Consider the following 13,494-nt stretch of genomic DNA (forward strand, 5'->3'; position numbering starts at 1 on the left):
GCAATAAAAGTAATGTCCAAGTTCAACTCCCAGGTTCAAGTGCAACAGTTCAAGTGCTTTATGGAAATTAAATTATTCGCTGAATATTTTCCTTTAAAATGAGACGGGTAGTCAGGAGCACAACTTCCAACCCGAGTTACAGTTTCGTTGGGGGGGGGGGGGTGGGGGAACGAAGGCTCAACCAAATGCCATGGCTTGGCCAAACGTACCGGGGATTCAGGGCCTACTTTGGGCCTCCAGAGGTTTTGGGGATGCCACAATACTCTCACTGACTCTGGAACTAAATTTACAACAAGCGAACCAAGTAATGAGATAAGTGTGCGTACTTTTGAAAAAAAATGGCAGCCATTGTTCAGTAATGCGTGGGCTGATCACCCTTGGGACGAGAATTCGTTGAAAGCCTGGGGTCGGGGGGGGGGGGGGGGGGTCTTAACAGGGTTGCCAACGCTCCAGGATTGCCCTGGAGTCTCCAGGAATTAAAAGGTTAATCTCGTGGACACTGCTGCGAGGGCAACTCCGGGAGAAAAATCAGAGGGGCATTAAAAAATGTGTTTTCCCCCCCCCCCCCCCAAATTTTGTTTATTAGTTATTGGAGTTGGGAATAAAGGCTATTTGACTGGGTGGGGCAGTTGGGGGTGCGTGATCATGTGATGAAACCACTAGGAATACGTCAACAACAACTTGCATTTATATAGCGCCTTTAACACAGTAAAACATCCCAAGGCGCTTCACATGAGTGTTATAAGACAAAAAATTTGACACCGAGCCACATCTATTGCATTTTCCTTCCAGACCCGAAACGTTGACTCTATTTTCTCTCCACGGATGTTGCCTGGCCTGCTGAGTTTTTCCAGCATTTTCTGCTGTTATTTCACATAAGGAGAAACTAGGGCAGGTGACCAAAAGCTTGGTAGGTTTTAAGGAGCGTCTTAAAAGGGGGAAAGAGAGGCAGAGAGGTTTAGGCAGGGAATTCCAGAGCTTCGGGCCTGGGCAACAGAAGGCACGGCCACCAATGGTGGAGCGATTATAATCAGGGATGCTCAAGAGGGCAGAATTAGAGGAGCGCAGATATCTCGGGGGGTTGTGGGGCTGGAGGAGATTACAGAGATAGGGAGGGGCGAGGCCATGGAGGGATTTGAAAACAAGGATGAGAATTTTGAAATCAAGGCATTGTCTAACCAGAGTTGGAAACCCTAGGTCTTAACAACAAAGTTGAAAGGTATGAATTTTATTTTTATTGCACAAAGTCAATAAGCAGAGTGTTTAATTTTAACATGAAGCAATGGGTGTGAAAACTGTCGCTGGCACTCCTACACATTTTCCACAACGTTCAGGGCAAGATTCCAGCTTGCCTTGTCGACAGATTCGAGACTGTGCTGCCAAGATGTAGCTTCTGCCCCAGCAGGTCTGTGACTGGCTGCTCAGGAAAAGACAAGCTAGTGTCAATGAGGCAAAGGTGAGATTTTGAAAGGGGCTGGGGCCTTGAGATCAGGTTTATGACAAGAAAAAGTGATTCGATCAGTCATCTGGACTGTTATAAGGCAACTGGTTTAAAGGCTAATCGAAGAGCTCGGGGGTAAGAGTGCTGCCACACAGACAAGAAAGGTCCCCAGGCTTTCTCCGATAGGAGAAGCACGTCACACGTGGCACTTTCCAGCAAGGCTAATTGGATAGCAATCAAAACAGGAATCCTGACTTGATTTCCACCCCCCACCCCACCCCTGCAACTCTGGCTCAGAGCCATTGTTACCCAGTTATTCGATCCCTACTACCATCCCACTTGAGATAACCTTCTCTCGAAGTTTGAAGTTAAAGGGTGAACCTCAATGAGGTATTAAAATATTAAATGGCACAGAGACGGTCAACCTGAAATAGTACTTCATGGTCTGTGCGGAGTTGAGAGCAGGAATAGCCCATTTGGTCTGTAGATGCTCATCCCTCAATACTTTAACTCTTCCCAGTCTACACCCAATGTTATTTTGAATGCCCCAAAGTCTTTGCCTCAAATACCCTGCCTAGCAAGTTATTCCAAACATTCATCACCTTGGAGTAAAGAAGCCCTTCCTGATCTATCTGTTCTAAATGTAACTTTTCACTAATTGAAATTCATGTCCCCCGGTCCTACTAACCCAATTTACTGTGAAGTAATATTCAGGCCAAACAGATTGCCCGCCGTGCTGTCAAATCCCAGCAACCTAACCCCAGTGCTGTCAAACTCAAAGACTCTCACCCCATTTCCGCCACAGTTCATGACTATCCCCTGCGCTACCAATGCGTAAGAGTACTTTCAATGCTACGCCTCCGAACCCATCCCCCCCACCCCACTCCCCCGCTGAATATCGCATCTCAAACGCTAACTGGTTCATCTTGCTTACTGCTTTACTGTGTTTGTTCAGCTTTAAAACTGGTAAAGGATAAAAAAAATTAAACACATAAATAGGTAAAGGAACATACACATCCAATAAAGGTCACTCATTTATGGTTTTCACAAAATAATGGCAAGTCATGGAATGCAATCCCAAAAAAACACCATTAGAAATCCCACAATAGTGTTTAGTAAAAATGGAATTTGACTTATTCAGTCACTGTAATTCTGTGGCCCTGATGTTGTCTCCTTCGTGGCATAAACATCACTATTGCTACAAAAACAGTGTCTTCTCTGACTCACTGTGATCAATGCAATGGAAGATGTGCTAGTATATTATAACATAGAATTTTACAGCACAGAAGGAGACCATTCAGCCCATCACAACTGTACTATCTCGCTGAAAAACCTGCCCATTTAACCCCATTCCCAACCTACCCACTTAACCCTATTCCTGGACCTTTTCCCCACACGCATTAGAAGCTGAAATGTACTATAACTGGGCTTAAAATCTATTCACATCATAATTTAAATAAAAAGTCACAATTAAAAAGAGTCAGGCTATCTGGTTTCCTGACAGTGACTTAAGTCCTTTCCTGAAGGTATTTTTGTTCCTTTTTATTTACTAATGATTAAAACTGACAACAGATTCCTCCACCTCACTACAGAAAGTCACACACTAAACAAGCATGGCATCGTTTGTCACTGCATCGCTAATGAGCACATTGAGAACTAGGACTGTAATTTTAAAGACCCCAGTCCTTGCATTCAATGCTATGGGAACTATACATCAAGTGTAATCCCTCCATGGCCTTGCCCCTCCCTATCTCTGTAATCTCCTCCCGCCCTACAACCCTCCGTGATCTCTGCACACCTCCTATTATGGCCTCTTGAGCATCCCCGATTTTAATCGCTCCACCATTGCCGGCCGCGCCTTCAGCTGCCGAGGCCCCAAGCTCTGGAATTCCCTCCCTAACCCTCTCTACACTCCTTTAGGATGCTCCTCAAAACCGATCTCTTTGGCCCAGCTTTTGGTCATCTGCCCTAATATCTCCTTATGTGGCTCGGTGTCAAATTTTGTTTGATAACGCTCCTGTGAAGCGCCTTGGAAGTTCTATGCTGTCTCTGTCCACCGTCTCACCAGTATAAACACAAACCCATCTTCTAGTTTATTCATTTAAAGAAAAATATATATTTTACTGTAAAGCTTCTCTAATAGCTCAGTGAATAAATACATTGGCTGGGGTGGAACTGAGCTATCGTGGCCAGGAAGATCCTGGATGCAATCTCTGCTCTGTGCTGAGCTAGCAGACTTCAACCAGCAAAACAGTGGCTCTAGTGCCGCAGGACTAGGGAGAGGGATATACAAAAGACAATGAGGGTTTGCACTCCCGATTACCACCCCATGGTCCTGGCCGGAAACTGCCTGCATGGATGGTCGTGATAACAGGACTAAGCTCAGCTGTGATGCCCCCACAGTACAACAGCCCAGCAACACTCAGTCCAGGCTCACATATGAAGAATGACTACTTGAGCAAGATAACAGAGGGCAGTCAATCCTGGTGGAACTGTGCCCCAATACGGGTCAGTGACTTTGCAGAAAAACAAGCTAAAACGAGATGTAATTCCACCTACTTTCGATTGAGCTGGTGATTCTAAGTGGGACTTATTGTTCTCAGTGGGTCGCACTCTCGCCTCTGAGGCAGAAGGTTGTGGGTTCAAGTCTCACTCCAGGGACTTGAGCACAAAAATCAAGGCTGACACTCCAGTGCAGTACTGAGGGAGTGCTGCACTGTTGGAGGTGCTGTCTTTCCGATGAGACGTTAAACCTGCTCTCTCAGGTGGACGTAAAAGATCCCATGGCACTATTTCGAAAGAGTAGGGGTGTTACCCCTGGTGTCCTGGGGCCAATATTTATCCCTCAGTTAACATCACAAAAACAGATTCTCTGGTCATTATCACATTGCTGTTTGTGGGAGCTTGCTGTGTGCAAATTGGCTGCCGCGCTTCCTACATTACAACAGTGACTACACTTCAAAAAGTACTTCATTGGCTGTGAAGCGCTTTGGGGCGTCCGGTGGCTGTGAAAGACGCTGTAGAAATGCACGTTTTTCTTTTTTTAATGCGCTCTGTATTTTCATAAACTTACACTTTTTTACTGAGCAGCAGTCCTTCCTGGGCCCACTTGAGGTATCTCGTTGCCTCCTGTTGCTGGCTGAAGAGGAGCCCGTTAAACACATTTATAAAAGTGAGGTGGCAGTGTTGCAGATAGCGCTCTGATGTCATCTTGCACCAATCAGAAGCCATCTCTTCTAAAGGGACGAGATAATGAGGGAAACGGTAAAACACTGACAGGATGCAGTAACTTCCATATTCACCATTTGACTCTTAAATGGCATCTTAATACATCCTACATCTAATTGGGATACCTGTAACATCTGCGAATTATTTAGAGGGTTACATCTTAAGCACCAAAAATGGCTACTGTAAAAAGTAGGAGAACTTCGCATTGGAGGCAGTTCAGAGACGATTCACACGGTTGATTCCTGAGATGAGGGGGTTGACTTATGAGGAAAGGTTGAGCAGGCTGGGCCTATACTCATTGGAATTTAGGAGAATGAGAGGTGATCTTATTGAAACATACAAGATACTGAGGGGGCTCGACAAGGGAGATGCAGAGAGGATGTTTCCCCTCGTGGGGAGATCTAAAACTCGGGGGCATAGTTTCAGAATAAAAGGGTCGCCCTTTTAGAACTGAGATGAGGAGGAATTTCTTCTCTCAGAGGGTTGTAAATCTGTGGAATTCTCTGCCCCAGAGAGCGGTGGAGGCTGGGTCATTAAATACATTTAAGGTGGAGATAGACAGATTTTTGCAAGATAAGGGAGTGAAGGGTTATGGGGAGCGGGCAGGGAAGTGGCTTTGAGCCCAAGATCAGCCATGATCTTATTGAATGGCGGAGCAGGCTCGAGGGGCCGAGTGGCCTATTCCTGCTCCTATTTCTTATGTTGGAACTTACACGTTAGCTTTCTCTCTCAATCACTGCTAGTACAAAATATTCACATTAGAACTATGCCGGGTTAGAAAAATTTGTACAAGGATGTTACCAGCTGCTGTGCCTGCTTCTACCACACAAGAGTGTGCCTGCATTAGGAAGTCAAACAAAGGGCCGCTTCTCCTCCAATCCAAATTCACAGCACCCTGCACGTCAAGGCACAACACCACAGGTTCAACATAAACCCTCACACTGTAGCAGTCGGAGTACTAATACAATGCAGTGCTAGAGGCTCAATTAGTTAAGGGTCTTTGGTCCGCTCTCTGACCTTACCTTACCCCCACCAACCCCATGGAACCATGGGACTCCCAAATACTTGGCAAGAACGTCAATCAAGTTATGTGGCACAGGCAAGCGAATCAATACAAATGGTCGAAATTTGCTTGGCAGGTTTTCCTATGGCTGAATGGACAAATTCACAGTGTGGCGTGATACTAAACCGCACAGACCGGGGGAGGGCCCAGCTCTCGTTCATACCAACGCATGAAGATTGGACATTAAGGAGAGGTATCGCAGGGCTAGTGGCACTTGCCATAGTCAGCACCTTCAGCAGCATTTAAAGAGCCGCACTAGCAGAGGAATGGGGAAATGATACGAAACATGGCGGGTGGAGGCTAACAGAAAGGAATAAAACACTTCATATTTAAAGTGGAATATTAAAAAAAAACTTACCAACTGATATTGAAGACTTCATGGTCACAGGTTTCTGTAATTAAAAAGTTTTAAGTTAAAAAGTTGGATTAAAAATATCTTAATGTCTTCACTTCCAGTCCGTCACAACCTATTCTATAACTTTATAAAGTATGTTTCCTTAAATTACTCTGAACTCCAAAATTATACAAACACACTTCTAAATATCTAGTATATAGCACATATACAAGATTCTACTGGTTTTAAAGTGACACTAGACGTCGCTCACGAGCTGTCTTTCAGAGTTTTCCAATGTGCTGGGAATAGCATGTGACAGGAAGTGGAACATTTGCAAGATGCCTGTGGCAATATTAATGATATAAGCATCACATGACAAGAAGCGACTGTTACAACTGCTATGATTAGGGTTACCACCATTCACAAAGCTAAGGGCAGGAGCAGCGAGGTGGGATCATCGATCGAGTTCTGGAAATAGCGCCCTCCAGTGGCTTTACGTGTCAGCCATGGCTCAGTTGGTAGCATTCGTGCCTCGGAGTCAGAAGGTTGTGGGTTCAAGTCCCCACTCAGCCATGATCTCATCGAATGGCGGAGCAGGCTCGAGGGGCCGAATGGCCTACTCCTGCTCCTATCTTCTATGTTTCTATGTTTCACTCCAGAGACTTGAGCATAAAAATCTAGGCCGACGCTCCAGTGCATCACTAAAGGAGTGCTGCACTGTCGGAAGTGCCGTCTATTGGATGAAACGTTAAACTGAGGCCCCATCTGCTCTCGGGTAGATGTAAAACGCTCCCATGGCATTATTTTGAAGAGCAGGGATGTTCTCCCTGCTGTTCTAGCTAATATTTATCCCTCAACCAACATCACTACTTGAACATATTAGCATCGAGAGGGAGGAGGTACTAGCGGTTTTAGCAGGCCAAAAAGTGGATAAATCCCCAGGCCCGGACGAGATGTATCCCAGGCTGTTGTGTGAGGCAAGGGAGGAGATTGCGGGGGCTCTGACACAAATTTTCAGAACCTCTCTGGCCACAGGGGATGTACCAGAGGACTGGAGAACAGCTAACGTAGTACCATTATTCAAGAAGGGTAGCAGGGATAAACCAGGGAATTACAGGCCAGTGAGCCTAACATCTGTGGTAGGGAAATTATTGGAAAAAATTCTGAGGGACAGAATTAGTCTCCACTTGGAGAGGCAAGGATTAATCGGGGATAGTCAGCATGGCTTTGTCAAGGGTAAATCATGTCTGACCAATCTGATTGAATTTTTCGAGGGGGTGACTAGCTGTGTAGATGAGGGAAATGCTGTGGATGTGGTTTACATGGACTTCAGTAAAGCTTTTGACAAAGTCCCGCATAGGAGACTGGTCAAGAAGGTAAGAGCCCATGGGATCCAGGGGGCCTTGGCGCGTTGGATCCTAAACTGGCTGAGTGGCAGGAGGCAGAGGGTGATGGTCGAAGGTTGCTTTTGTGACTGGAAGCCTGTGTCCAGTGGGGTACCTCAGGGATCGGTGCTGGGTCCCTTGCTGTTTGTGATCTACATTAACGATTTGGATGAGAATGTAAAGGGTATGATCAGTAAGTTCGCGGATGACACGAAAATTGGTGGGGTGGTAAATTGCGAGGAGGAAAGTCTCAGGCTACAGGACGATATTAACGGGTTGGTCAGATGGGCGGAAAAGTGGCAAATGGAATTTAACCCGGAAAAATGCGAGGTGATGCATTTTGGACGGTCAAATAAGGCAAGGGAATACACAATGGGTGGTAGGGCCCTAGGAAGTACAGAGGGTCAGAGGGACCTTGGTGTACATGTACATAGATCCCTGAAGGCAGCGGAGCAGGTAGATAAGGTGGTTAAAAAGGCATATGGGATACTTGCCTTCATTAGCAGAGGCATAGAATATAAGAGTAGGGAGGTTATGATGGAGCTGTACAAAACGCTGGTGAGGCCACAGCTGGAGTACTGTGTGCAGTTCTGGTCGCCTCACTATAGGAAGGATGTGATTGCTCTGGAGAGGGTGCAGAGAAGATTCACCAGGATGTTACCTGGGATGGAGCGCCTTAGCTATGAAGAGAGACTCTACAGGCTGGGGTTGTTTTCCTTGGAGCAAAGGAGGCTGAGGGGGGACCTGATTGAGGTGTACAAAATGATGAGGGGCATAGATAGGGTAGATAAAGAGGAACTTTTCCCCTTAGTAGGGGGGTCAATAACAAGGGGGCACAGATTCAGGGTAAGGGGCAGGAGATTTAGGGGGGATTTGAGGAGGAACTTTTTCACCCAGAGGGTGGTTGGAAGCTGGAACTCACTGCCTGAAAGGGTGGTAGAGGCAGGAACCCTCACAACATTCAAGAAGCATTTGGATGAGCACTTGAAATGCCATTGCATACAAGGCTATGGACCAAATGCTGGAAAATGGGATTAGACTGGACAGGGATGGATGGGCGGCGCAGACACGATGGGCCGAAGGGCCTCTTTCTGTGCTGTAAAACTCTATGACTCTATGACTCTATGACTAAAACAGATTACCTGGTCATGATCACATTGCTGTTTGTGGGAGCTTGCTGTGCATTGCTGCAAGTGTAGTTACTGTGCTGCCACGGTCACTACACTTCAAAAGTACTTCATTAGCTGTAAAGCGCTTTGGGACGTCCTGAGGACGTGAAAGGCGCTATATAAATGCAAGTCTTTCTTTTTTTTTTGAGTGTAGCCTGACAGCTCCAGCACACAAATCATACGAGGTTAGATGTGCTGAGTTAGGCGATCTCAGCCAGGCCAGAGGTCAAGCTGCCACAATGGGCTTTGGTGGTAATAGGAGGCCACCGGGTCTCGCTCCTGAATCACTAAGCAGCAATCCCTGCTAGCAGCATGCGTGGATATTCACAGAATCACAGAAACCCCACAGTGCAGATAGAGGCCATTTCGGCCCATCGAGCCTGCACCGACACACATATCCCACCCGATCCCTGTAACCGCTACACCAACACATATCCCACCCTATCCCCGTAACCCCACGTATTTAATCCCCCTAACACTAAGGGTCAATTTATCATGGCCAATCAACCTAACCCGCACATCTTTGGACTGTGGGAGGAAACCGGAGCACCCGGAGAAAACCCACGCAAACACGGGGAGAATGTGCAAACTCCACACAGACAGTCACCCGAGGCCGGATTCGAACCTGGGTCCCTAGCGCTGTGAGGCAACAGTGCTAACCACTATGCCACCGTGGATAGGATCGGACGCGACTGTGGTGCACGCATGGTAAAATAGCTTGTTGATGCTCACTGTCAAAGCTCAGGTGATGAATAACCACCATCCGCACAAAGGCCTGAGGTTATCAGTGCCTGTGAAACCATACACCCAGCAAAGGGTTAATTAACCCCTTCAGGAAAGGAGGGGAGAAAACTGGAGAGAAAACGACTGAATAACCTCAATAACCATTGTCTCCACACTGTCTCCACAGGCTTTCTTCCCCCTCCCCCGCCTCGCTCTGTTAATTAGCCCTTCTCCACCTCTCCTGTAGGCATTATTAACTCCTTGTTGCACAGGTGCCAGACACCTCTGGTACTTTATCCAATTCGCCATAAATGATCTTTTATTTTAAGAACTAGGCACCCCACGGCCTGTTAAGGAACAACCACTGGCTGAGAGCTTTCAACTAAGCAAATATAAATGAATATATATCATGCATTAATTTCCATTTTACACATTCATAGCCGAATACAACAGCAATGTAAATTTCTACTGTAATCAAAACATATGGAATGAGAAAGCGTTAGACTGGATGTTGAATTCTTTTCGAGGACAGTTGTAAACCAGCTCATGTTGGGACTCCAAATGCTAACGATTCAGGTTTCAGACATAAACTCACAGGGCCGAGATTCAGTTGGTTTATCAAGCAATTAAGGTGTTAACAAAGTTTATGGGCCAAAGGCCATTTCTTGTTCTTCGGACTTTTTAGTTATCCCTGGTGTCCTGACCAATATTTATCCCTCAATCAACATCACTGAAAAACAGATTATCTGGTCATTATCATATTGCTGTTTGTGGGAGCTTGCTGTGTGCAAATTGGCTGCCGCATTGCCTACATTACAACACTTCAAAAAGAAAGCACTTTATTGGCTGTAAAGTGCTTTGGGACTTCTGGTGGTCGTGAAGGGTGCTATATAAATGCAAGTCTTTCTTCTGTTTTGTTCATCGGCATGGACAGGTTGGGCCGAAGGGTCTGTTTCTGCGCTGTATATTCAATATAATTCTGCTCACTATCCAAGGACCCCTGTTGGGTGTGTGTGTGTGTGTGTGTGTATGTGGACATCAGGTGAGGATGGTATTGGGCTTGGCTGTCATGTCCTGGTCAAATAGACTCCTGGTTTTTAGAAGTGTAGTCACTGTTGTAATGTAGAAAACGTGGCAGCCAATTTGCGCACAGCAAGCTCCCACAAACTGGTCAGCCTAGATTTTGGTGCTCAAGTCTCTGGAGTGGGACTTGAACCCATGACCTTCTGACTCAGAGGCGAGGGTGCGACCCACTGAGCTACAGCTGACACTTCTAGGGGGCGATTTTAACCCGACTCGCTCAGCAGAAACCTGGTGGGGTGGGCAGTTAAAATCGCCCCGGCTCTTACCTGTCCGAAAGCCGCCATGATCACAACATCTGCAATTTTAACCTGCTCTCCTGAGCAGGCAGCAAGGACAGGCGCCCGGGGCCAACAGGGTCCTTCTTTACATATGCAGGTTGTGACCCATTGACATCATTGAGACCCGACTGTAATTTTAACTCAGACCTGACTGGGAATCCTCCTGGAGTTAAAATCGGGGCCTTAGTATTCACCCTCGATTCATTTCAGGCTGCAGGCAAAACCCTTTAAAAATATCACCACTGACTGTTTGCCCCTCCACAACATCAGTCGAACGACTGGTGCTATGAGCCGAGTTGCAGAGTAACTAAGGGCATGTCTTCCAATCAATCTCCGCAAACAGCAAGCAGACTGAGATCATTATTTAACAGACAGATGGAGAGGAATTCCTTTAAATTCTAACAGTGCTCCGTCAGAACTCCCTCCCTATCAAACCATTTGGGAAGCTGTATCATGAACAGCCAGATAACTCGAACAAACCAAAGGCTTTCAGACAGTTCCGTGCCGCCCTGGTGATACAGCTGAGAAAAGACTTGCATTTCTATAGCGTCTTTCACGATCACCGGACGTCCCAAAGCGCTTTACAGCCAATGAAGTACTTTTTGAAGTGTAGTCACTGTTGTAATGTCGGAAACACAGCATCCAATCTGCGCACAGCAAGCTCCCATAAACAGCAATGTGATAATGACCGGATAATCTGTTTTAGTAATGTTGAGGTGAGCGATAAATATTGGCCAGGACACCGGGGATAACTCCCTAGCTCCTCTTCGAAACAGTGCCGGGGGATCTTTTACGTCCACCTGAGAGGGCAGACGGGGCCTCGGTTTAACGTCTCATCCGAAAGACGGCACCTCCGACACTGCAGCACTCCCTCAGCACTGCACTGGGAGTGTCAGCCTGGATTTTTGTGCTCAAGTCTCTGGAGTGGGGACTTGAACCTACATAGCCTTCTGACTCAAGAGTGCTACCAATTCTGTACTTCCAAAAAAAATAAACTACTTAAGTTTGAGAAGAGAGATCCCATAATTGTAAGCGAATTGGCCTGCGATCTTACAGCAGTTTGGCTGGGGAAGGTGGGTGGGGTTGAGTTGAATGTTACAGCAGAGGGGAGGAAGGAAACAAGTGGGGAAGACAGGTTTGGTTTCCATGTGGGCAATGCCTTGTCTCGCTGCTCTCTGAAGCGCCAGGTTGCCCATTCCCCCACCGCTCGCTACAATGTGACCCCGAGGGGGGAGATTCGCTGCAAGCGGGGCTTTCAACTGAAGCAAGTCTCGCTCCCTCACCATATGTCGCTGGGATTTTGCCCACCGATGTCTCTCTCGCTCTCTTCCGATCCTAATGGCAAAAAAAAACACATTTACAACTAAAGCTATCGCGAGCGTTGGGCTCTTCCGTAAAAGAAACTATTAAAAGGGACATTGTACCTTCGGTTGTTCCGAAACCAAAATGTGCTACCTTTCTCCAATTATCATTATTATGTTTTAAAATATGTACGCTTTTGTGTGTGCCTTTTGAAATTTACTCCACAGATTTAATTATGGTCTACAGACCGAAAATGAGAGTACAATGTGCCACATTGCCAGTACTCCCTCGCCCCACAAGGGTGTTTTTTTTTATCCTGAGGGGCCTGGACAGGGTGGATGTGGAGAGGATGTTTCCTCTTCTGGGAGAATCTAGAACTAGGGGGTCACTGTTTAAAAATAAGGGGCCGCCCATTTAAGACAGAGATGAGGAGAAATTTTTTCTCACAGAAGGTCTTGAGTCTTTGGAACTCTCTTCCTCAGAGGGCAGTGGAAGCAGAGTCTTTGAATATCTTTAAGGCAGAGGTAGAAAGATTCTTGATAAGCAAAGGGGTGAAAGGTTATGGGGGTAGGCGGAATGTGGAGTAATCAGATCTGCCATTATCTTATTGAATGGCAGAGCAGGCTCGAGGGGCCGAGTGGCCGACTCCTGCTCCTAATTCGTATGCCCACAAGGGTGTTGCGTCAAAGGGTTGGTTATTGCCTATCTCATAGAATCATAGAATGATACAGCACAGAATCACAGAAATTTACGGCACAGAAAGAGGCTATGCTCTGTAACCTTCTCCAGCCCTACAACCCTGTGAAAACTCCTGTGTTCTTCCAACTCTGACCTCTTGTGCATCCCCCACTTCCTTCGCCCCACCATTGGCAGCCGTGCCTTCAGCCATCTAGGTCCTAAGCTTTGGAATTCCCTCCCTGGACCTCTTCCCCTCCATTGAGACAAAACCTTCCTCTTTGACCAAACTTTTAGTCAGCTGTCCTAATGTCTCCTTCTTTGGCTTGGTGTCAGTTTTTGTTTGATAACGCTCCTGTGACGTGCCTTGGGACGCTTTACGACATTAGTGAGGGACTCTAGTGGCTCTGCAACTGTACCCAGCTAGAGTCGCGTGGGGGGGTGCGGAATGGGTTGTAAGAGGACTGTAGGACTCCCAAAGTGTTGTTCAGGCCTGTGTTCAGAGATGATGAGCCCAGAGGACTTAAGTTGGAGAGTGTTTTTGCACTAATAGGGTGGCGGATACAGATAGCTTTCAAAAGGGAATTGGAGAAATACTTCAAGGAGAAAAAAAATTACAGGGATACGGGGAAAGAGCAGGGGGGGGGGAGTGGGATCGACTGGATTGCTCTTCGAAAGAGCCGCAGTGGGACTGGCTAGATTGCTCTTCGAAAGAGCCGCAGTGGGACCGGCTGGATTGCTCTTCAAAAGAGCAGGCGCAGTGAGACTGGCTGGATTGCTCTTCGAAAGAGCAGGCACAGGCTCGATGGGCTG

At 46.8% G+C, this 13,494-nt stretch overlaps 1 protein-coding gene across 2 annotated transcripts in view; it reads right to left on the reverse strand.

Moving 5' to 3' along the window:
* LOC147100313 (E3 ubiquitin-protein ligase DZIP3-like) overlaps window positions 1–12,061 on the reverse strand; it is an 85,429-nt gene extending 73,368 nt beyond the window's left edge. For both annotated transcript variants that reach the window (XM_085967875.1, XM_085967874.1), the window contains exons 1-3: window positions 11,988–12,061; window positions 6,091–6,124; window positions 4,515–4,677 (exon numbers count right to left, since the gene is read on the reverse strand). In XM_085967875.1, coding sequence (XP_085824001.1) covers window positions 4,515–4,677; window positions 6,091–6,124; window positions 11,988–11,990 — 200 coding nt within the window. In that variant the 5' untranslated portion in view covers window positions 11,991–12,061. The remainder of the gene's footprint in view (window positions 1–4,514; window positions 4,678–6,090; window positions 6,125–11,987) is intronic.
* Between the last annotated feature and the right edge of the window lie 1,433 nt (window positions 12,062–13,494).

Source organism: Somniosus microcephalus, chromosome 26 (assembly GCF_052327205.1).
Source record: "Somniosus microcephalus isolate GS21.2 chromosome 26, FLI_Smic_1.0, whole genome shotgun sequence".
Taxonomy (NCBI): domain Eukaryota; kingdom Metazoa; phylum Chordata; class Chondrichthyes; order Squaliformes; family Somniosidae; genus Somniosus; species Somniosus microcephalus.